The sequence below is a fragment of the Lepisosteus oculatus genome, chromosome 6 (genome assembly GCF_040954835.1).
Source record: "Lepisosteus oculatus isolate fLepOcu1 chromosome 6, fLepOcu1.hap2, whole genome shotgun sequence".
Lineage (NCBI taxonomy): Eukaryota > Metazoa > Chordata > Actinopteri > Semionotiformes > Lepisosteidae > Lepisosteus > Lepisosteus oculatus.
The window spans coordinates 56171128-56196263 of record NC_090701.1 but is presented as its reverse complement, the minus strand read 5'-3'; the positions used below and the strand labels follow the sequence as shown (position 1 = coordinate 56196263).

Sequence of the window (25136 nt, the reverse complement as noted above, 5' to 3'; positions counted from 1 at the left end):
CTCGACTCCTGCCACCTGCACCTTGTTCGTGTGGAGTCTGCGTGCTCTCCCTGTGGTTGCGTGGGTTTCCACTGGGTCATGCAGCTTCCTCCCAGAGACACTCTGGCTAGCTAGGATTGGATATTCTACACTGCTCTCCCTCCCCGACCTTGTGATGGGCTGGCCTCCCATCTGGGGACAGCATGCTCTCGGTTCTGCCTTGTACACTATGCTTTCGGGAAAGCCTCAGGCTTGCCGTGACTCTCGATATCCCAGCTGCATTCACTTGCAGTTTAGCTCGGGTGCTGACTGAGCAAAAGAAACAGGAGGGGGCCCCCGGAGTGTCAGATCCAGTACAGAAGTGAAGTCAGGGCCCCGCAGCCCGGAGTTTGCCAGCTCGGGGCTGGTCTGTGCTACTATCTGGTGTAGGAGACTGGTCAAAAGCTGCCTACACTTTGTAGGATAAGAGCAGCAAGGAAATCTTAGCATTAGGGTGTAAGGATGTGTGTTACCATAAATGATCCTCTTGGGTACACAACAAATCATAAAGGCTTGAGACATCGTTAATCATCAGTCAAGGTGCAACCCTCCCCTATTTGGCACCAAAGCCCTGGTCTTTACGTCTCAACTTTGGGCTAAAAAATAAACGAAAACAATGCTACAATGATTGAATGTTCATACGGTATGTCCTGTTATACACGTCAGACCTTTCCACCATAAAATAACATTGAAAACAAAAAAGTAGAAACATTTCCCTCGATGAACTGGCTGAAACTATATTTTAGAAAATTCAGGTAAATTAATGGATATTGGGCTCTATAACCCATTTTTGTATATTGCAAAAAGGAAACATTCCCATACGATGGATACCTTCCGAGATGCAGTATATACAGCTTATCAATGCAACAGCCTAAATCTCTCAGGGATTACGTAAATCCCTTCAAATTTTATTTGTCAAATGTCTTGTATTCTTATGAGAGTAATATGCAAAGAAATGAAGCATTAAGAATTAATGCAATTCCCCTCCGTGCATCTAAACAATTGTCTTTGTCTCTTCACTCATGTCTCTCTCTACCATATTTAATTTAACTCAACTATAATTAATGTTTCCAAAATGGGAAAAAAAGGACAACCGCATAGGAAACTTCGCCTTTTAGGTCTCCGGGGTTTTAAAGCTATTGAATTATATTCTGTATTTTTAATTGCTTCTTTATCTGGCTGGTTCACATATGCATGCGCCCGTGCTTTACGGTACGCTCTAATCAAGCAATTCACAGAAATAATGTGCCAGTGGATTCATGGCGACGGCTTTGGCCACAGCCTCCTGTGCAACTGTATATCAAGAAAAGCACCTCTAACAGAATATCTCGAGTTAAGGTATGCATACAGTGTTAAAGCACCCGCACCCCAAAGTGAAACGCAAATTAAAACAAGTGTGGACTTGCACATCAACGTCTCCACGTCTCCAACTTCTGTGCTGGAATGCTCATTGGTACATTACAGCATACATTTATTGAGACTCAACATCAGAAAACCCTCTGAACAAAAAAGGCCATTAAAAATATTACCAGTACAGCTGAACCTCCAAGGAGGTTTCTGTAAAAAGCCCGTGTACTGTATGTTTTTTAGGATTGCAAATTGTGTGCTCACTCCCTCTCCTCCAACATTGTTGGAAACAATGTTCAATAGAAACGTGCTACCAGTGGCACACTTCAAGCATTTCAATAAGGCTTAAATCAAGCAAGAGCACTCTAAACAGTGGTGGAGCTCCCAAGCCAAATATACTGGAATTTAAAGGCATATTGTGGTCCAGACATTTCATGGAAAAGGAAATGAAAAGTGACTAGATGGACACAAAGTAACAGGAGACTGCTTTGTAATGATGTTTAACCAGCTTTCTAATAGCTAAAATGTAATATCCAAAAACATTCACCATAAATGATGTTTATAATCTAAGAACTATCAATACATCCAAGGTTAAAGAGTTCACACCTAAGACAGCTACAAAGATCAAAAGCATCTTTAGAAAACCATCTAATATATTGGACAAGGGGAATATTACTCTAAGGCACTTTTGAGTATTGGGATTAGCAACAAAACACTTCTACAGTACCAGTTCTTTCTTTGCTCATGCATGTCTTTAGTGTGTTATGAATTAAATTATATATATAAAACATTACACTTAAGTAATGCCTTTTTGAATGTTATACACAGTAAGCTATGCAAACTTTAATTTGTAAGCTTAGTTAGCTGTGTTCCTATTGCGGTGCTTATTATTTTTCAGCCTTCAAAGAAATAAATAGCATTAATTGGTGATTTTACAAGAAACTATTAATCCATCACCGTGAAGAAAATAATTTCCATTACTATTAATTCGACTCTACTGTACATCACCATCACCCTTGAAATCACCTGGACAAGTTAGACTCTTTTGTCTGTCTTGCCCCGTTCTTTAATGACAATATTTGTCATCGATACACTGAGGAGTGGTTTGAAAATAAAACTGCAAATCCACAAATCACCAGGCTTAAAATGTAACAACTGCTATTCAAAAACGAAACATCGGAATCTTTTAAAATGAGAAGTAAAGAGGGCTACAGAAGCTATCCTGAACAGGAGGGGTGAACATACAGTATGTGGAACCCAGTGCTGTGGCCTGTCGTTGGGTAACATTTTGAACTACTCATTCTGTATACATTTACTTTTTCACACTTGGATAAAACATACTACTTTAGACATTTCTAAAACCTTGTAAGTCAATCAAAAGCAAAATATTGTAGTCCACATTTCAAACCCCTGAGAAAACCAAAAGAATATAGACAGAAATTTTGTATCCACTAAAAGATTCTCACATTCCAATTTCTTGGCATCTAAATCAATACGACCATTCCCTTACACAGCTCCTGGGTTTTATTACAAATCATTTCAGGTCAAAAAAATCATCTGAAGCCTGTGGTGGTGAGGTCTCATGTTTCCGGGTTATTTCTATGCACAGTAGGTACCACGATTAAAATGCTGAGACAGTGTTTAGAATGAAATGTAAAGATTACAATACATTTAATTGTGGGTTGTATTAACAGTTCATTTAGAAAGGCTGCAACAAAGCACAAAAGAAAATCTGAGACTACACAAAATACTAATGAATTATTATGACTTTAGTACTGTCACAACGCCTGCAGAAAAGCAGGCAACAGAGATCAAAACAATTTTCTGTCAGGTTAAAGACTCTTTAATATGCATGTCTTCTTATCTAGCAGCATGCCCTACCTTTTTGAGAAGTGTTGAAACATAAAGCTCTCTGAACATAATGTGCAATATAGCAAAAGGCTGGTGTAAATAATTAACGGCTTCCATTTGTTAGGAAATGTCCCACCTGCATTATACATTCACACACTACTTTGAAGACAACTGTAAAGTCTGGTAATGACAAGTGATTGCAAATCACTGCATTAGGAAAAAGAGTGTTGTGCACATAAATATGCAAACAGCTTGCCTGCAAATGTGGCATCATGCCAGGCTGTTGTCAGAAAATGAAAATAACATTTACTTTGTCAACATTAGCAGTGGGAGGTGGAGAATCAGCTCAACACTGCACAGCAAGCTTTCCCACATTGCAGAGTTAGCCATTAGTGAATTAACACCAGCAAAACCAGGGAACCATTAATGATACCTGTTTATACAGGGCCAAAATCAAACTGCCTTTCCAACATACTGTACCAAGACCTGCTTACTTTGCTGTACATCAAGGAAGCCACAAGGGATTGTTACATGTAATGCATGCTTTTTTTTGGAAGTTTCCTATTGGGTTACATTAATCACATCTACAAGAGATGGAATCCACAGTATTGTCCTTCTATGTCTATTCTTAATGGCTAAAAATAATTCTGGCTACATTCTCAATGATGCTCTTCCTCGAATAAAGCTGCAGTAGAGGTTATACACATTGTTACCTTCTTAGCATACATTTCTATTTTCAAAAATAGAATATAGTATAGTCTTGAGACTGGTTCTCTGAATGACCATGAATGCTATTCTAATGCAAATGATAACCACTGTCAACATGTATGAGAAACCATTTAATATTTAATAAAATTAAATTTGGGGCTATTCTAGCACAAAAGACACCTACACATCCTGGTATGATTATCTTCCTCTACTTGAGTAATTGCATGACCATATTTGTGCATGTGATGAGACAGGATTTCTACTCCCAATCAAGTGCAAGACTGACGTGCATTTTCACACTACTATGATGTCAATTTTTTTGTTGCATCATTGAGTAGAAAACAAAAATCATGAATCGTGGAGCACAAAAAATACATGATCTACCGGGACAGCTTGGCAATTACATTTTACATACTGTAGGTGACATTTTGCAGGAAAGTCTTGATTTTTCTCCAGCACTCTGTTTGATTTGCATTTACAGTATATCTGAAAACCCCCTATGGGGTTAATCACCCTGTGGGTATATCACCCTGCAGCTCACCACTGGCAGCCCACTGCTAAGCAGGTGTGAGCCTGGTCAGTACCTGGAGGGGAGACCTCCTGGGAAAGCTGAGGTTGCTGCTGGAAGAGGTGTTAGTGGGGCCAGAAGGGGGCGCTCACCCTGCATTTTATGTGTGTCATAATGTCTCCGTATAGTGATGGGGACACTATACTGTAAAAGGCGCCGTCCTTTGGATGAGACGTTAAACTGAGGTCCTGACTCTCTGTGGCAAAAATCCCAGGGCACTTCTCGAAAAGAGAAGGGGTGTAACCCCTGTGTCCTGGCCAAATTTCCCATTGGCCCTTACCACTCATGGCCTCCTAATAATCCCCATCTATGAAGTGGCCTCATAGATACTAGGCCTCATAGGCCTCAGTAGAGAGTTCTCCTCTCCACTGAGAGCTGGTGTGTGGCGAGTGTACTGGAGCACTATGGTTGTCGTCACAACCTCCAGGTGGGGCTGCACGGTGGTGGTGGTGGTGGAGGGGATCCCCATTACCTGTAAGGAGCTTTGAGTGGAGTGTCCAGAAAAGTGCTATACAATTGTAAGCAATTATTATTATAAAGATATGTTAATTTTACACCGATGCATGAATGCACTGTGCATCATTTTGAGATGGTACAGGAGTATGATTTATTGTGGAGCATCCCTCCATCAGGACACTAAATAGACAACAGTATAGAAGGGAAACAGGCATTCCCATATACTGCATCACAAATATCATCCTGCAATGGGCAACACATAGGTAACCAGTGGTCACCACCAGAAAAGTACCAGAAATGTGTGAAAAATATTAGTTTCCTGACAATTGTCTTGGTATTGTGTCTATTGTGACAAATATATTTCTATCTGAAGTGGTGTTTTTAACTGTGGACATTTACAGTAGGATGAAAATGAAATGTCCTTCACCGGAAAATACTGTCATTGTTATCCAAGGGACTTGTCCTATAGGTATAACCTAACAGCTTTTTTTTTTTTGCTCTGACTTATTTGCTTAAATATAAGGATGTTTTACATGCAAAACACCAAAAGAGGTATAAGGACCTTTCATGAGAATGCATACTCAGTGCTACACTGTTATTTTGCATACATTTACTATGAAGAAACCTGACAATTATCTCCAAGGGTTTAAAACAACTTGGGTTTGCACATTTTGTTGAAAAAACAAAAACTATTTCGGTTTTTCCTTCATGAGACTGATATATATTTTTTGCTTGCCACAATTCCTTCTTCAGACGAATCCATGCTGAAACATGGTTACTTTATTATATTTTGTTTGTACCACAACACTGAATGCATATCATTAATATAATTGCGTCAAGTCTCCTGAGAGCTCATTTAGTTATTCAAAATTGAAAGGGAAAGAAAACTAAGCTTGCTATACAAGGGCACAGATGATAGCTGGGGCTCCACGATGGCCCTGAATTTTTCCAAATCTTTTCCCGACAGCTGCCTGAATTGTACACTTGCAGAAATAATTCAGCTAATTCTGAATCACTGGCAACATTTTAGAGGATGACGCATTAGAGGATACATTGTTAAACACTGTGCAAAACGACTCGGATTCCACCCTCATCTCCATGCTGTTTTACTGCTCTAAAAACACTGCAAGATGACAGCTGAACCCAAGCGCCCATTCAAAGCACTATACAGATGCAGCGCACAGATGATGATGTTTACTAATGAGAGATTGTTTGGGTCTGAGTGTTCTTGCTAAAGTGCTGTCCGTTTATGGCTGGGGAGGTTCACAACGAGACTTGCCTGGCTGACTTGCCCTTTTTGAGCAATAGTATTTTCTGAAGGATACTCTGACACTACAGGAAAGTCTTTAGGAAGCTCCTCTGTTTAAAGGAAGGATTTGAATATGTGAAATAAGACGTATTTATGCCACCTCCCCAGTAGTGTGGAAACGCATGTGACCTTTAAGACAGAAACCCGGCTGGCGCATGCTTACATCAACATAATTCGCATTAATGTAATCGGAATTTTGTTCTCCCTCCAGGGGCTGGAGCCTGACACGAGAATGATCATCTGAAAGAGAAAGAAGAAAAAAAACATGTTCTAAATTAATGATCTTGCTAAAAAAAGGCATCTTAATGTCACTGCAAAATGCTTTGCGATTTCACATTTCTGAAGGTGGTGTGACCTCACGCATTTGTAATGTAAGCAGCACAGTATTTTGAAAATATCTTGATCGTTGAGAATCCAACAGGGAAGGACATTGCATACTTCCTTACAACATACATGCACTTCTGCTGACAGCTGATGTTTACAAAATAAAGACAGTCTGCATGAACACTGCATCAAATCTTGCCCTTACATTTTTATATACTACATTTCCAGTTTGAAGAATGCAAAGCATGTTTATTATATAATGAAAAAATAAAACCTTTAAAAGGAATTTAAAAACACCTATAATGCTTTGACAAAACAACACCTTTAATGATCAGGTCAGTAATCATAATGTACTGTCTGCTAATATCTCACTTACTGTAACAACCTGGAAAATAGATATAATTTTAACAATAAGGAGACTGTAAATCAGAACATTACAGCCTGACACCAGTATCACCGAAACCACCAAATAGGCAAATTAAGCAGAAAAAACTTGTCTGACAAATTTCACTCTACTTGAAAATAATATTCTGTGCAATTCACTCTAAACTACGTCTTGAGAGTTCTGTCCCAAGAAACTTTATGAAACAAAACAAGACTTTTGATCTTTATTGAATTACTTAAGGTAAATTAGTTTTTTCTCTGAAAAATTAAAAAAGGGAAAATAAAAATGTGAATTATTTATTGTAATTACTTATTCAGGATTTCACTGTAGACCTTCAGGCATTTTTGACCGTAATAAACAGTTTCATGTCTGACACAAACTGGGATGCACTGATTCACAGCCAGAATGCTGGTATGTGATTAGCACAATTTTTATTTTTTAGACAGCCGTCAGAGCGCCCCGCGCTGTGGTAACAGGCAGCCACATCCATGCATCAGACAAAACTGCCCTGCCAGCAAACCCTGCATTGGTACCTCTCTGCTCCGAGATACTGAAGGACACCAGGCTGGTAAATGTCACCCTCTTTCAAGAGGTGGAAGTGACATTCATGCTTCCAAGTGGGTGCCTTCAGGCAAGGCCTTTTCACACTATGGGCATGAATCATGCAGAGGTTTAGGGGCACATCTCAAGTACTAATGTGGAAAAAACAAATTGTATGAATGTATGTATCCTATTATCTTTTTAGATTTGTATGATTAGACCAGATTATTTTTCATTCTTTTTTTAGTATATTACAAAACAACTGCAAGAACAATTGCAAAACTCACAACTAAAGTAAAGAAATCACAGATTTTTTAAAATCAGATAATTATGCATAATATCATGATGAATACCTAATAAGATTTTCATTGAAAAGCAAAAAACATTTTATTTTTAATGGAAAGCTATAACTTTTTTTTCAAGGGAATAAAAACTACCAAAATCCACTGTCCCCCTGACAAACATTTGGTTTTGTTTCTAGTGCATAAAGAAAGAAAACTTCAAGAGTGTTTAGTCACCCACAGACAGACAAGTTACTGCTCTGTAGTTACTCTGTGTATACACACATGCAATAATATTCCCGTATCTGTTCTTCATTCTGTTTTCATCTTTCTTTGCAGACTCCCAAGGTGCAGACTGCCCTTCAAAAAAACTCTGAAATGAAAGAAAGAAATGGCATTAAATGGTGTGTCATTTACCAGCAGTAAAATTATATCTAAGTTAAGAAACAGACCTTCTTAGAAAAAATAAATATCCACATCATTAGACTTCAAAAACAGGGACAACAGATACCTCCAAGCTATCTCAAACAGCACAACCATTAGGATATCAGTCAGTGTCTTGCAGCATTATCCCAGTGCACCGTTTCCAGCACACAGTGTACTGTCTGGCTCTTTTGAAGGACTTGCTTCAATGAAAATAAAATATACCCACAGGCAGATCAAAACCACTTGCTCTGCTGCTACTTATTAAATATTAATCATGTCCTGGTGAAATTCACAATTCCTATCTTGCATGACTCACAATTATTACTAATTATGAAAATAAACTTCATCGCCTGAGCCTTATTATTTGACTTTTTAGGAAAGCTCCAGACATTTCTGCTGCCTTCACAGACTGCTGCAGCTGCTTTCCCTCTTTTCTCTCGTATTTCAAAAACCACACTTTCAAGTTTCTTCAGGAGGGGATTCGTAAATTGCTAAGATTACTCACACAAATTAACAGAGCTGCTGCATGGTAAACCAGCTCTCCTTTAATATTTATTACATACTCCGTATCCAAGATTTCAAGAGTGTAACTTTTTTTAATATCCGTCTGAGGTTTTGCATTTATTTCATTGTGTACAGTATATGAAAGAGAGAACCGATGCAATGTGTACTATTACCATTGCTTCACAAAATCGCTGTGCTCTGGTAGTGCTAAGCACTACAAAAAATCTACAGTGCACTGTATTCAGATCTTCACCCTACAAACAATTCTCAATACATTAAAAGCTAGGTTTTCTTATTATAATGAATAATGAAAAGGAACATTGTAAAAAAGGAGGTTATTAAATTGAAATTAAAATAAAATCTGGTCCCAACACCAGCATGCTGTGCAAGCAAATTATAAAGTTTAATATTTAACCATCCTAAAGTCAAGAAATACCAGACATTACAGTATGTGATATGTATGTGTCTTTTAATTATCAAGATGTGATGGAGAAAAAGAGGGTCCAGATATAGATAGGACAGATTATTCCTTAACAATAAATAACGCTGACAACATTGAACGACACACAACAGTCACACCATGAATGTACATTTGCAGATCTGAGAGTTCCAGAGCCCTGTACCCATGGAAGGCCCCAGAATTCTATCCTTACTACTTCAACAGAACAAAAACACCTTAACAAGCCAGAGAGAGCCCGCACCCTGATAAATAAAACCTATGGTAAACAGGACTGAATCTCCCTCTCTAAAGAGACGAATGGGAATCCATTTCCCTACACTGAACAAAGCCAGCACTGAAACGGGAGGGATGATTTAGCCTGGGGATTCCACAATATGTGAAATCAGAAATGTCTAAACTAAGACTGCAAATTCTCTTTTATAATTAAACTCAGATTATCAGCATCCAGATTACCGGAACAGAATCTGGTTTCAAACGTGATTCGAAAGGAAACTTCTTCCTGTTCCTGTCTGTTTTTCTGTATTTAGCCTACTCACTGGTGCACTTACTACGAATGCTACAGTCACTGATGACTATTACTAGTTGAGTACGACCGATTTAGCGATTCAAGTGAATTAGTTTCCCCTTAGTTAATTATTAGGAACACTCCTTTGATCATCACTTGCATGGCCAAGGTTGCTGTACAGTATAAATACAGCAAAACAACACACGAACTTCAGAACTTTGCGGCTGAAAATTACAAACGTTAAGCTTGTTGTAACCCACCTCCCGACCACAATAGTGTGTCCCTTTTTTAATTTCTGAACTCTGTCATTCGTGCTTAGTGTGTTTTTGCACGTCACCATCTAGTCTCTCTCCAGTTTGTACTATAACTAAAAAAAAACCCTAATCCTGGGCAATGTCAACATTAATGTTGATTCCTCCTCAAACTCGGCTCACTCCTGAAGTTTTCTGCTCTCTCCTCTGTCTTTGCAATGGGCACTGGACCACAGCCACCCTTTCTCATGATCACAGCATCCAGGTTCAAATGACTACAACTCCCTGACATGCTGTTCTAGCGAAGCTCCTGTCTTATTCATTTTCAATTTCTAAATCCACCACATAATATTGAGAAAATATGAAAAATAAAATATTGGAGCCACAACAATTCAAAGAGGGAGTTGGGTTACGCAGAGAATAAATCAAATCAATCATTTCAGCAGAGAACATTCCGAAATAAAAAAAAATGTTTTGATTATTGTAATTAAATCTACCGAAAAGCAAATTCATTTTTGCTCATCTTAAAACAGATAATACAAATGTCTCTAAACTGTCTAATGGGGTAAAATGAGATGCCATTTTAAACAATTACTGGTGAAATACAAGCCTCTAGGACTGAACACAGGGACATTTAATTTAATGAGGAGCTAGGAAACCTTTTCCAAGAGACAGCTAAGGTTGGGGGATCAGGCTTTAAAATGCAAATAAGAATGTCCTTTGAATCATCAAGCAAAGATATAAATGTATTTCACAGCAGGATTAAATGATGCCCCTTATCACATGACCTTTTGCTGGCCACATCAGGTCCTATTAAGGGTGGCAACTAAGGCCTTTCACATCGTCCTGACAAGTGATGTTTTGAAGGGCAAACATTTAAATGTGCATCTCTTCTCCTTTACACATTTTAGGACATATTCCAAATATTATAGACTGTTTCAACATACTGAGCATCAAAAGAAACCTATTACTTACACACCGCAAATAATTTACAACTAAAGAATCTGAAAGAAAGTTAAAAGAAAAATGGAAGTTCTTTTTTGCAGCAAGTGCATTGCAGTTTTATGGAAGACATGACACTGGTACATTCATTACGCTGATTAGGATTTGTCATTAATGGGGATCTACAGTGACAGTCGCAAGGTAGCAGCATATGTAGTCACTATCTTTAGGAAAAAATATTTTTAAAACCACGAATCCACGTACAAGTGGGGCTCTGCAGCAAATAAACAGTGCTAGATCACAACTATTAGTCAGGCCTGATCACAGCTGCGTGATGATCTGCCAGTCCTGGAGAGGTTGTGAAACTAACACAATGGACAGTTTTGGGTTGCATTGTCTTGCTAGGTGAGAAATTACTGGTTGTCAACACAGCGAGTGAGTGTACTGACTAAGTCCAGTCCTCAGCATACTGATGGTACTATTCTGCATTATTCTGTTGATACAGTAGGTTCCTTTCCGTGTGCTTCTTTCAGTGATCTACTGGGCATTACATTCAGCAGGTTAAAGGACCTTATCACTGCACCAAGTCAAGTTTCTCACTAATGACATGATTCAGTGCAGAAGCAACAAGCAATGTCACTCAATCGCATCACTGTCAATCCTGAATGATTAATCAAAATAATACCAAAAACATTTAACTATATTGATAAAAGTATACAATATTTTTCCTAAAGTCTTATGCATAGTTTGATAAGTACCTTTCAATGCTTTGTGTATATACCTGTATATATAATGATACTGTACATTGCAGGGAAAGCTTCTGTATCTTCGGCACAGGCTTTGCTGTGATTAATCCCTCTACTATACAGCCTGAGATCACAGGGGTACAGTAAATTGACTAAACCATATGCCTCTGACATAGTTTAGACATTCTTTTTTATAATTAGATTAATGAAACAGTGAAAACATACCAAGAAAAAGCAGCAAAGCAGCAGTGAGGAGAATTTAAATGGTCGTTTGGATATTTTAAAACAGTTTCAATACAGGTAAACCATGACTTCAGCAAAGGCATAACTTGCTCAAGTTGCTAAAATATAGACCTTTGACCAACAGCTAAAGATGTCAGGGATGAGATTATTTTATCAATTAAAAATCCTTGCCCATACAATTAGCACTTACTAGAAAACAAAACGTTTTTAAAAAAACACATATAAATATTATTTTAATTAGAAACAAACCTTTCAATTGAAAAGATTCTACATACTGTAGTTATTTTCTACAACAGAAAGGAACAGGCAGGAAGGTTTAACGTGTCATTTTTAAAAATGACGACGGTAATACAAATATTTTTTTTTACCAGAAGTGCATGTCTACTGAATGATTCATTTTATGCACTTGACAAATGTTATACCATAGTTTAAAATGAAGGCATGAAGGAAAAATAGACTATAGTGACAATTAGCCACAGTTCTTTCATTTATTTCATAAAAGCAATGAATGCCTTTCAATTCAAAGCAGGAATAAGTCATAACTGACCAAGTCTTTAAAAATATTAAATGTAATGTGGCTAAAATACTATGCATTCCGTTAAAAGCAGTCCGATTTGATAATTAATTTCCACTCAGATGTCTGGGAGAGGATACAGTCAGGAAATTCAAGCCTTTATACATAAAGTTGTTGGGACAATTGAATATACAGTAGTTTAGATCTAATCTTGACTGTGTATATAAAACTAATCACTAGGTTTTTTCTTCGATTGTAGCCAGTGCAAATATCATTAAGGCAATATTACTGCCACTATTAAATATATTAATCAGCAGTATAAATTTTAAGATCCAAGGTGACTGCAGCAGCCTGTGCCTGAACTAAGAATTTTGCTTTAAGGCTGCTCCAGGCTGTATCTTACTTTACTCCAATTACCTATTCCAAGCACGGACAAACCCATTTTCCAGTGGAAATACAGCAATACTGCTCTGTCCCAATCATGTGCCTCAAATGCATTGGAGATGCTACAAAATGAATGCTTCAGTGGCACAAAGAGACATGAGAAAGATGAGACTGGGCTACTCTGGCACATTGCAGAAACAAGCACAACTATTAGTCAGGCCTGTTCACCCCTAACTTGGAAGACAAGCGACGTGACTTTGCCAAAAGTAATGAGACTCCAAGGACAGTCACAGGATTAGTGGAGCTAAACGAAACAGAAATCCAAGAAGCACATCCTAACAATGAGTTCTGTTATGAGCTATGAGCCCTTTAATAACCAACCTTCAAGGAATTTCAGGGCAACAGAAGCAAATCTGAGATTTAAACAGAAACAGAATGTGAAGACAGCAGTCACATCACAAACTACAAATGAGAAAATGAGTTTTTTGCAAAAAAATAAATAAAAAACGCTTAGCTATAACATGGGTTTAATGTTCTGAAAAGTCAAACCTGCTATGGACAATACCCTAACTTTTACCCAGGTGTAGCTGTTTCACCATTGCCAACAGCAACTGGTAAAGCATTAAATATATGCTATAGTACAGTACATACTTACTGTCATATTCACTAATTCACAAAAGGTGAATCCATGTTTGCTACAGTATAACCTCTTCTGATTATTTGACACTTACGGAATTTACAGGTTAAAAAGGAGAGATTTCAAAGAATTCTCTACTCTTAAATGTTATGATAATGAAAACAAATAATATACAGCATTCTGGAAGGTGAAAGGAAAACAATCTTCAAAAGTGGATGGTACTTTGCACAAGATGGCAATCGAGGTGTTAAGAAATTAACATAACTTATGGTCAGAGCAATTTTACATATTTCCCAAAATCTGCAGCATTAAATTCACGACCCAAAAGCTGTCATGCAACAATAATCATCTGGGTGAAGGGTCCAGTGAATTCAGGTAAATTAAAAGGACCCTTTACAGCAAAAAAGGAAAAAGATACGAAAGTGACAAAAACATTTCTGGTGATAAAGGTAAGTATTGGACCAGATTCCAAGTGCTAGGTATTGTGCATTCTATCAGTCAGGAACAAAATGAAAGGTACTACCTCAATATATGGAAAAAAAAAAGAATTCTACAGTACATTATCCTCCATCTTCTTATTTGTGAATCATATAGCTGTACTGTATATACAGTACCTACTGTACATGTTGTTTATGCTCTATGGACACCATCTTTCTGAACCTTGCTAGACTGTACTTTCTGCTCTGTTGCTGCAAGGCGGTGGAATGATTCCCCAGCCCATGTGAGATCTGGCAGGTCAGTCAGCACTTTTAAATCCCATCTTAACATTTTATTAATGCTATATTTACACGCTAGCTTTGAATTCTTTTTTTGTACTACACTGTTTATTCATATTTTTCTAATGTTTTTGCTTTGGCTTGCTTTATTGCACCACACTCTGAGATGGTGCCTTACAAAAATTGCTATATAAAATAAAGGTGTTTTTTTTCTTCCATAATAAATAAAAGGAAAAAAGTGTTTTTTGAGAGCTTTGGCCATTAATTGTAAGAAAGCTTTAATGCAAGGTACCCGTGGGCATCTGAATAGTTAATTCTTATTCATGTATTTTTTCCACTTAAGCTCACCATGAAACATTTACATAATTAAGTAACAATGATATACTTGATATGTTTTTACCTAACAGTCTATTGATTTGACCACAACAAACTGCAACAAACAGAAAATCTCTGACTTAAAACTTTCACAAGATTAATGGGAATGGGAGATAAACTAAGAAACAAATCTTTAATTGCACTATGTGCATTACAGATTAAGTAAAAGAGCAGATCCATAATGGCCAGGTAATTCTGGTATAAGCGCACTGCACCAACACTTTAGTTACCTAGAATCTCAGACTCATTCCTCTCACTTTTCCTCAATTTCAAAACCATTTAAGTTCTGGCTGGTCTGTAAAGTTTTATACCCCTACTGTCTGCAATCAAGGACAATATACACACTTAGTTTTCTAATTCTTAGAAGATATAATGTATTTGTTACATTATTAAGCAAGATTTATTTTAAGGCCTTTGTACCACAGAGGAATTAAGGTTTACATCATCTAGCTGCCACAGAATGGAGAAAGACTAGGTACAATGTTATACAGTAGGGCGCAACTGAAAGTTCTACATTTAAATTTACATTTAAACCAAAAGTTTCTGCTTACCTCATTTATCTTTTCCATAGTTAATGTACAGAATAACAAGAAGCATGGATTAGAAAGAAATAAGTAAATAGTTTAGTAACGCACTGCCTTTCATCTTCAGAAGTAAGATTTTAAAGATCATTTTCCAAAGACAGATAATACTTGGTACACAATGTAGAACTGAAAACATGATTTTAAACTCTTACATATATTTTATGTTGCATTTTACTTTAAAATGTTGACTATAGCAGTTAAAAGAGTGCATCAATTATTCTGTACGCTATATTTTTAGCAGACTATATTGTGGCACTACACAGTAGCAATCCAGGCCCCAAAATCTTTATCCATAATGAATTACACCCTTAGGGCAGCCCAAACATTCCTGTGCAGGGAATTCTAAGAGGTTGCATCATTTATTTAATCTCTGAATTGCTCACTCATGGGACTGCTTTTATTATAGGTAAACCTCTTGTGCACAAATCAGGTAGCCATGTTCTTCTCATGTCCACATAAGAAAAGATGTCATCCTTTTTTTTCTAGATTCAAACAGTTGTTTTTCTGAGACTGTTAAAGCAAAATGTTCTTTGCCATAACCGAACAGCTTTACAGATAATGAAAGTTTTTTTTTTGTTAGAATGAGTCATGCATAGCATCAAAAATATCCCTGTTCATTTTCAACTGTCTGTAAACATGCAGATGCTGACTAAATTTTGAATTCAGGGACAAAAATATAAGTGTAGCAGGCAACACAGATCCACTGAAAAAAAAGGAGAGACTGCTTTACAATTGCTGGAGATTTAAACACAGAGACTCCAGATGAGGGACATGAATCCATTGTCGCCAAACTGCAGAAATATGTTCTCAAAACTAATACATGAACAATAAAAGAAGAGTTCATTGATAAAACAACTACAATTAAAGTGAAGACTAAACAAGTACATTTCTTTAGCTTTAAGTAAACTAAACTTTGAAAATGCGCACCTAGAAAACTAACAAATGCAGAGAGGTATAGAGCTAATACTGCAATTACTTCTTTGACACTAAGATCCCCTTTTCAATTACAGATGTTGAAAGAAACCAAATGCTGCTCATTATACACTGCCACACTGATGTGAACTCTCCACAGAGTGCAGATTTGATAACTTTACAAGAAAAAAGGGTGCAAAAGGAAAGCTGCAGTTCTGCAGGTTACTGTGACCTTTCTTCCCTGTACAATGTGCTTGTTAGAGAGGCAGTGTGTGTGCACAGTTCCCCCGCTCACCTCATACTCCTCTTTGAAGCCATAGCCCTCTGCACACTTCATCTGCGTTATGTGCTGCAGGAGGTCAGCCACCCGGATGGCGGGGTGGAGCTGCCCGGTCTGATACGGCACGTCCACGGCTTCCCGCTTCTTGTAGGAGTGCGACTGCACCAGGCTGCTGGTGTCACTCGCCATGGTGTGGTTTTCATCTGGAGCAGAGCAACGACAACAGAGGTGCAATGTTATAATGACTGGGCACAGTCGGCACTAAAAACGCAGGCCGCTGCATTTCATTGTTTAAACGTAATTCAGAAGTGGACAGGGAAAAAATACAGGCCATCTTTTTTTCCCACAAAAATATGTTATTTTTAACTCTTGAAGAATCTTAAATGAACCATCTGTTAATGGCCTAAGAATCTTAAATCTGCACCATGCTCCCTGCTCTTTTACAGTTCTGCTATATGCGATACAGGAGGTTCTCCAAATACAGTCGGCCTACATACAGTAATAGCAATAAACAAAACAGATGAAAATAAAGCATAAATAAGTAATGTCACAATACAAAAGAGGACCATGACACTGATGCAAAAGACACCTACTCTTTAAAACTGTGAAAAAAGAGCAAGTTAAGCACATTGTTTTGTAAAGGAACAATACTGCATTTTTACAAATTCCCTGCCAAGAAAATTCTTTATGAAAAAAAAATCTTTAACTTCTCAACGACACATTATAGAGTCTAAACTAGATCTCACAATTAGACCATTGTGACAATGATGAGGCACAAATACTTCTGAGCACACACAATGACACACGCTGAATGGAGTGTGCGGTTTTAACTAAGATGGCAATGTCTGATGCAACACCTTCAAAACAAATAAAAAAAAATAAAGAAAAATGACAAATGCGAGAAAGTCCACATACTCGAGGTTAATGTTTTGATCGGACACTTGACATGCCACTAGCTAATGGCTTCACAGTCGACCATGGGTTATTACACTGGGCATGAAATGCTATATGTCAACTGCCATGCAAGTCAACAAACAACAGAACCAGCCAAACAGGCTACATTCTGTATGAACCACACAATCTCCTCCCCCATAGGGCAAACTGGGAACTTACCATTAATTGGCACTTTTTAAGAAGATACATAACAGGTTATTGTGAAGAAAAAAGGAGGAGAAAAAGGAAACAGGATATAAGCAACAATACAGTATGAGCAGCTGTACAGTTTCTATAACTACTCTAGGCAGGTTCACAGGCCTCTGGTAGGTTAGGTTAATCACAGATTAAATTAAAAGGATACACTGAAGGGCAGACTGTGGGAAGATAATTGACTGGGGTCATTAAGAATGATCAGTTTACCTTTGGATGTGGATTCCCCCACAGTTAAAAAAGGGTATGCATATATACTGTATATATAATAAGTGTAATACTAAAATAAATCTCTTTCTTCAGTGTCTTGAATACTACCACCATCAAAAAAGAGCTCTTAAATTGGAATTATTATTGTGGCTATGATTTAAAGTTTCAGCACTTCTTCTCTTCCTGATAAAAAAAAAGAAAGGGCAAAATATCTGGGTTTGATGTTAACATGTGATCTGATCCCAAAATCTGAACTCATACATTTGCCAAAAAATCATGAAGAATAGAAAGCTTTATGATAAAATTATTACGGCACTAGTTCTGCTGTGGCTGTTACACCAATCCGTGTTTTTGTGTCTCAGACATCTCAACATGAGCGCTAATTTATCTCGCAGAATTGAACTGTTAAGTAAATCGTGCTGTATAAGCTTTCTACTTGGATAGCCATGATTCTATTAGACCTTCCATGCCTGCTCAACTCAAGACGTGAATCAGTGCCAATTACCAAGTCATCCTGCAAAAAAATAAAACTATGTGGACTTTGCATAACAATTGCAATAGCACATCATGCTACAAAACATGTCCTTATGCCTTCAAGGTTCTGCATACATTCCAGGGAAGAAGCCAAAGTTTGCATTGATTTCCCCCCTCCGATATTTCATTCCATGCCAAAATCTATCATGCTTCTGAGAAGAGGCATCACTACTAACAGTACTCATACCAGTTATCATGAAATTATTTTCCATACATACAAAACTCTGAAATGCTGCCAAATGAAAAAAAGGCATCTGTAGACGGCCCAAAGCCAGAAAAATAATCAATGAAATTGGGTTCCGTTATTGTAGCAAAAATAAAATCTGTGAAATTGATCAATTTTGTTTAATTAGGGCATCACCTGCCATGGTTTCTATTTAAGCAGGAATCGGGTCCTGACCAGTTAGGTACACTGTAGCACTTGTTGTTTTTTTTTCTCCATTTTTCCATTTCTCGACAGTAATCTCGGCAACTACAGTCACAGCAATGGCAATGGGCAAGAAGGTGCACCCCTCTGTCACTCCCTTCATCCTGTCCACATTGTCTGTCCATGCATATGAGAGGTCATACACATATGTGACATCACACGCACGACACGGAATGCGGATGGGATGGAGTGAAGCCAGTTTCAGTTCAACCCTCCTGATCTCACAGATAAGAAAGCAGACAGGAATGGAAGTGGAGCGGTCCTCAATCAAAAAAAAAACAACAACAACCGGACGACCTCAGGTTTACACAAGTACTTCTTTCCTCATGTGCGTAGTTTGCTATTTTTTTTGCCAAGACGATCACTACAAGAGATACAGAAAAGGAAAATGTGAAAAGAACTTTTTTTCTCACCTAAGATTGCAGTTGGCACAAAGGGATCTGCTCATACAGCGTAACCAGTGCAGAGAGGACATTTATAAAGAAGAAAGAATATGGTAGTAAATAAAGGGATACATTCTCCTCTACGTAAGGAAGGAACACAGAAAATTGAGTGATGCACAAAAAAGCAGACTTTCTCAGCCCATCTGGTTACTGATAGACGCAAGTACACAGCCAAATAAAAAGCATTAAAAGTTCAGAAGACATTTACTCAGAGACATAGACATGTTAGGTCCAAAAGCAAAGCCTGTGGTTAAAGTCCTCAATACTATAAAAATGTACAGTACTCTCTTGCAATGCAAAAAGTGTAGTTACAATGATGGAAGATATTTTGCATATTCTACTAAATATTTAAAGAAATTGCTAACGTGGTACCCAGAACTAGACCTAACTATAAAGTTGTAATTATTTTCTTTTTTAAAAAAGTACCTAATAGACTTCAGGTAATATTGTAACAGAGATAACACAGCAGTATTGCCATTACCTGGGTAGTATGAATTGGGAACTGTTGTGCTGAGCGTATTTGTCTTCATTGTAAACGATGATGGTGAAGACACAGCTAAAAAGAAAGAAAATGAACAGAACAGAGGCAATTAGATTAAATTCTGTTTTTTTGAATATTTATATTTCACTAGAAATAGAAATATGTCTTCATTTAACACAACAGAAAGGAGAATCATGTATTCAGACTGTCTCCTTCAATATTTACAATACTGTTTTTTTAGCGCTTACATGTAATTCTTTCCATCTCACTAAGTGAGACCTAGTGCCTAATCTATCACTTGAGTTAATGGAGATAATGAAATTATCAGAAATATGCCCATTTCTAAGTTAAAACAACAACTTTTGGCTTCAATTTATATCATTTTCTGACACTCTCTGTATACCTTTTTATACTTGATAAATCTTGGTATCCAACCATTACGGCATCCATTTCAATTTACAGAATAATGGATTATCCAGACAGTTATTACAAAATTAAAAAAAGAAAAGGAATGAGGATGTGAGGATTTTAAAAATACTTTGAAGCAAAGAGCAAATATATCCCCAAAAATATTTTTTTGTGATTCTCTCAGTCACAGAACCTGGTTTTAGTCCTTTCACTACAAGAAGGTTCGCTGTAGGTGAACTTTACTTGTGCTTTAGTCTAGAAAACCACTTATACAAGTGTGCCGGATGAGGCCACTTCTTTAACTGGTTCATCAAAAGTACTGTGCTTGACAGCCTGTTCACCACATTATTGTAAATCTAATTTTAAATGGCTCAGTTCATCAACCCTAACAGCACATCAAGGGGTGTTGTGCAGCACCCAAAGCACTATGATGGAATAGAAGCTGTTTCATGAGCATCGAAAAGCTGAACAGAACTACAGAATTTTAATGAGTCTCATCAAATTAAAAATTAAAATCCGGATTTGGCTCTGGACAGCACTTCCAGTGGCTGGAGAGGAAACCGCAGTCTGGGATCGATTTGTGTTACCATGGCACAGCAACGGCAGAACTGCAAGACTTAGCAGCTTGGAGCCAGAAACACCACTGAATTCCAACATCTCCAGATTGTTAAGAGTGAGAAAGGGATGAGTTTCTTTTCAGACCACAGTTCAGTTTTGTTTTTAAAAAAAGGCATTGAAAGCAGAATATAAAGAATTGATTTCACATTAAAATAATAAATACAGTTTATAAAAAAATACTGTTGCCACATGACAGTTACAGTATGTTAGGAATTTGCTTAAAACAAAGGATAAGTTATATTAATTAACTTGTGGTGAAAAGCATTAAGAAAGGAAAACTATTCATTCATGTGTTGATTGTTAAATTCACAAGGTTTTTTAGTTGTCAGTTATGCTTCAATCTCATTTCTGACTAATTTCCGATAAACTTACTTCTGCCATTGAGGTTGTGTGTGTCCATGAAGGAGAAAGCCTCATCACAGTTCGTCCCCTGTTCAGTGTAACTCTTGTCCATCGAGTTCACCATCACAGTCATCTCTTGTCTAGTGCTGCTTAAAGTCTCCTTGCGCTTCTTTGCAAGTTTCCTAAAAACAAAAAGTTAGGTGAATTCTTTTAATACTCCAAACACAAAACTATTTCTGTGTTTCTGGGAAGTTTACTTAGTGACACATGGCCCCCGATCCTCCTAGTTTCTGCAGGCTATATTCATTAAGACATTAAACTTACAAAATATTCTACTTCTTTTTTCCTTAGTGCAAACTGTAAAATAACATGCCGATGATATTATATGAAGGCAGCTAGAGACCTTTAGCCACTTTTCTGATTTATATCTTGGTTCTCTCCCGTGCCCAACAGCTGCCGATATGATGGGAGAAGTTACCAGCTTCACACACAACAAAGAAAGACCTGCCTGACACTCAGTTTAGAGAGTTAAATGTCATGCTGTTTCTCACAGGGTAGGTCAACGTGTCTTATGGGGATGTAAAAAGCACCTCAGTGGTCAGATGTGTCAAAAATGTGGTTGCCACAGTTTGGTGTCAAATGTGTAGATGAGAATTCAAGAGCTGACGACACCCTTAAATGTCTAAATGACAATGCAGAAAATGGCCTAATGTGCTCTCCTGGGGCTGCATGTCAGAGAAGGGAGGCAGGCAATGTACTTACACCAAGGGGAATATGGAGATGTATGATAAAATTCTCTATAAAGATTTTGCCTGCAGCAACATAACATGTGGGCTCCCAGTATGTACTGTGTGCCGGCACGAATGTGATGCAGAGCGCACAGTGAAGGGATTCCCCAGGGTGGCTGAGAGAAAATGCACTACAATCAACAGGCTTACAAATGAAGCTAATTAAAGGTGTCAAGAAGAGGCCCTGTTAAACTAGCTGGAAGAAACTTGGAGAACCAGGGGAAGGCAGCAGTGCAGTTTCTGCAGGTAGGAGAAAGCCTTTTTGGAGTAGATTTAAGAAAATATTACCTGAAAAGAAATGACTCAAATTAACTCCAAACAACACAAAGAACCCAATCAGGTTAGCAAAACCTGCAGCTATCTTATGGAGGCTGTAAGTCACGTGTCATGAAGATAACAGTGAATGTTCTGAATATTATAGGAGCAATTACTATCACTATTAAGAAGTGCCTCCTTTCCTCAGTTTGAAATACACTTCCTCCAGATTTCCACTGGAGCCCTTTAAGGATTCTGAACTCTTGGATCTGGTGGTCCCAAAGTAGCAACCTTTTTTCAAGATTAAAAAGGAAAAGTTCCTTTCACCTGTCATTATATCTGGTTGCTTTCTTATGGCCTGATTCCAGAGAATATTTTTTTTTTACTGTTGGGACCAAAATTATAGGTCTTCCTTTTTTACAATTTTAATAATTTTATTATTACATAAAGAACTCTTTCATATATACTGTATAAAAGAGCAGATGGTTTTGTGTCTTCTAATTCACTTTTATTATTTTTAAGTCAAGCTTTCCAGTAGGTTTTACATTTTTAATCTTCTCATTTTGGACATTAAAGTCTTTATTGTTCAATTTGCCAGTGCTGCAACTTATGACTCCACTTGCAAAAGATGGAACACCTAGCAAGACAGTAAACAGAGTAATGCAATCTGTCACAAGCATCCAAAGAACACAGCCAGTGAATGTATTTATTATAATGTGCTGTAATAATGCCCCAATTTTCCCTGAAGATTCAGGAGCAGAGATTAGATACTATAAATCTGAAAGATCCTGTGCAGAAGACGAGTGGTGTAACAGGGCAAATGAAGATCGGATCCACACCATATTGCACTATTTTAAGGAGCAAAAACAGAGAGCCTGTTGTGTGAGACAGATCTTGAGACCAGTCACGTCTGCCAAGAAGCTGATGAATCTATGCCATGTTTGTGGCACACCTCTTGGACTCCATTCATTTCTGATCAGTAATTCTCACTAGTAAACAGCCCTGAATCATCTAGCCTGTGATTTGTGCGTCTCTGTGTGGGTGGTCGTGTACATTTCTGTTAGTTCAGCTTCTCAAAGCTGCCAACACATCTGAAACAGCTGACGGCCAGCAAGCATTTTGTGAAGGCGGAGGTCCCCTGCAAACTCTAAATGACATTAAAACACATTTCTTCGTTGAAAGAACAAAAACAAAGGACAGCGATTCTGCGGCTTTAACACAGCCAGCGCTTTCTTAATGGTTACGTAAATCTGGTATTTTTTCCAAATTCTAATGGCAATTCTCTTAGAGCTCAAATCAGCGTTCCTTCTATGTAGAAGCCCGAGGGCAAAAAAGACTGCAGAAGTTCTAGAGACGAAGCTCACTAATGGAGTGATTCTCCGGTTATCTTTCAGGAGTATTCCCTATAGTATGAAGTAGTTCATAACAGGACCTAATACATTACAAAATTTGCAGAAACTGTGCATTTTCTTAATGACAGTAACAAACAGCTGTCAGTCAAAACAGTTAAAAGATTTCCAACAGAAAAAGCTGATGTTTTTCTGTTTAATAATTCTTAACTGAAAACTAGTAAATAAAACCTTTTAGAAAAGGTTAAGACAAAAAAAACACTAAGCCAGAAAAAGAATATTTCCAACACATTCTGTAAGCATGGAGCACCTCATAGTTTCTCAGTTTTTCTGGATCATACACCAGCATTTGGTTTTTGAGTGTTTCGAAAACACATCACTGCTGCACTCAATACACCCAGTGCTGCAAAACAAAGGTACAAGTACCCTGGTAGAGGAGATTGGCTTTCAAGCAAGGTGAAAGCAGTTTATACTTCTATCAGCAGCTAAACAACTTTGAACTACACTGCACCACTCCAGCCACCTCACGTTCTGTTGTTTGACTGAGTAAGAGCAGGTGACAAATTGACAAATGAAATAAATGCAAAACTGACAGAGTGGAAAAAAAACATTTCAGGAAAGAAAATGTAGTTTTGCTTTGAATACAATGTCAGAAATAAGAAATAGCATCCTGGCAGCTCTTAAGAAAAAAAAAGACTTATTCCAGATTTCTCTTACACTCATTTGCTTTCATAAATGTGTTTATGCAGAGATCTTTTCATTTATTTGCAGAAGTAATACACCTACTGTACTCACTTAATACACTCAAAAGTCATCATAATCATTTTGAAAATGATAATGATTACTTCACAATAAAACAATACCTAAATCTGAGGCAAAAGCTACTTAATCCATTTTTCTGCAGAGATAATTATATATACAAATCACCAACACTCTGCTGTGATAAATTAGCAATATATTAAGCGAATTAAGAAATGTTATGAGGGAAAATAAAAGCTTCTTTCACATGAAGAATTTCTGAGATGATAAAATTTCAAAGGATCAAAATTCCTTTTTAAAATGTAAAAGCCTAATTTGCAAATGGCAGCTTAGATTTAGTGCTACATTTGATCATCTGAATCTGCACTTATTTTAAAATACTTAGTTTAATTTGAGATTTGTCATAAAAATCTTTCCTTTGCCTCATTTCCATGCATCTGCTAAAATATAATTTTAAATTGGGACTTTTTACAAGAAAAAACAATGTTGCCTTGGATTAACCCCTTTAAAGCACTTACCAGGAAAGTGAATTATTCATGTGAAATTCAGACTGAAGAAAACACAATGTGCTGCAGTGATTATTGAGATAGTGGAACACTGCTTTAGCTTCAAAAGTACCTATTACAGTAAGTACATACAGCACAAAAATTAAGCAAATACATTCTAATCCAAAACATACTGATATAAATGTTGAGGTTACGTAAAAAGGCCAATATGGCGACAAAAACTTGTATGATTACAATTTGTTTAAACATTTCAAGACTCAATCTGTTATTGGTGAGGACAAATAAACAGCAGCTCATTCACATCTCAATTATTAATCTGTATGCAAATAAATTACCACTACTGGCAATGGAAATTCACTTTACTGCGAATACACAGTATTGGCAGTCACGTTTCATCGGTCTGGGCCTGGTCAACACAGGGTGATGAGACCTCGATGAGAAAAATAAAACTGCTACTACAAAGTGCTGCTGGTGGACTAGGAGGCACGTCTGGACCAGAATCAAGATGTTTCTTCTCGACTATAATTTCCACAACCAACGTCCCAGAGGATTCACGAGGGACATTTTGTTTTAGGAAGTTCCAGTCTTCAATCGACACGTCAAA

The 25136-nt window shown here is 37.4% G+C and overlaps 1 protein-coding gene across 7 annotated transcripts in view; it reads right to left on the bottom strand.

The window, feature by feature from the left end:
- Nucleotides 1-25136, bottom strand: part of ptprma (protein tyrosine phosphatase receptor type Ma) — a 238809-nt gene that overhangs the window by 21621 nt on the left and 192052 nt on the right. For 4 of the 7 annotated variants that reach the window (XM_069191608.1, XM_069191610.1, XM_015353613.2 and 1 more), the window contains 6 exons: nt 20906-21057; nt 19508-19582; nt 18997-19023; nt 16282-16469; nt 8073-8160; nt 6421-6497 (listed from right to left, as the gene is read on the bottom strand). In XM_069191608.1, coding sequence (XP_069047709.1) covers nt 6421-6497; nt 8073-8160; nt 16282-16469; nt 18997-19023; nt 19508-19582; nt 20906-21057 — 607 coding nt within the window. The remainder of the gene's footprint in view (nt 1-6420; nt 6498-8072; nt 8161-16281; nt 16470-18996; nt 19024-19507; nt 19583-20905; nt 21058-25136) is intronic. The other 3 variants (XM_015353612.2, XM_069191609.1, XM_015353617.2) reach the window with 1 other exon arrangement.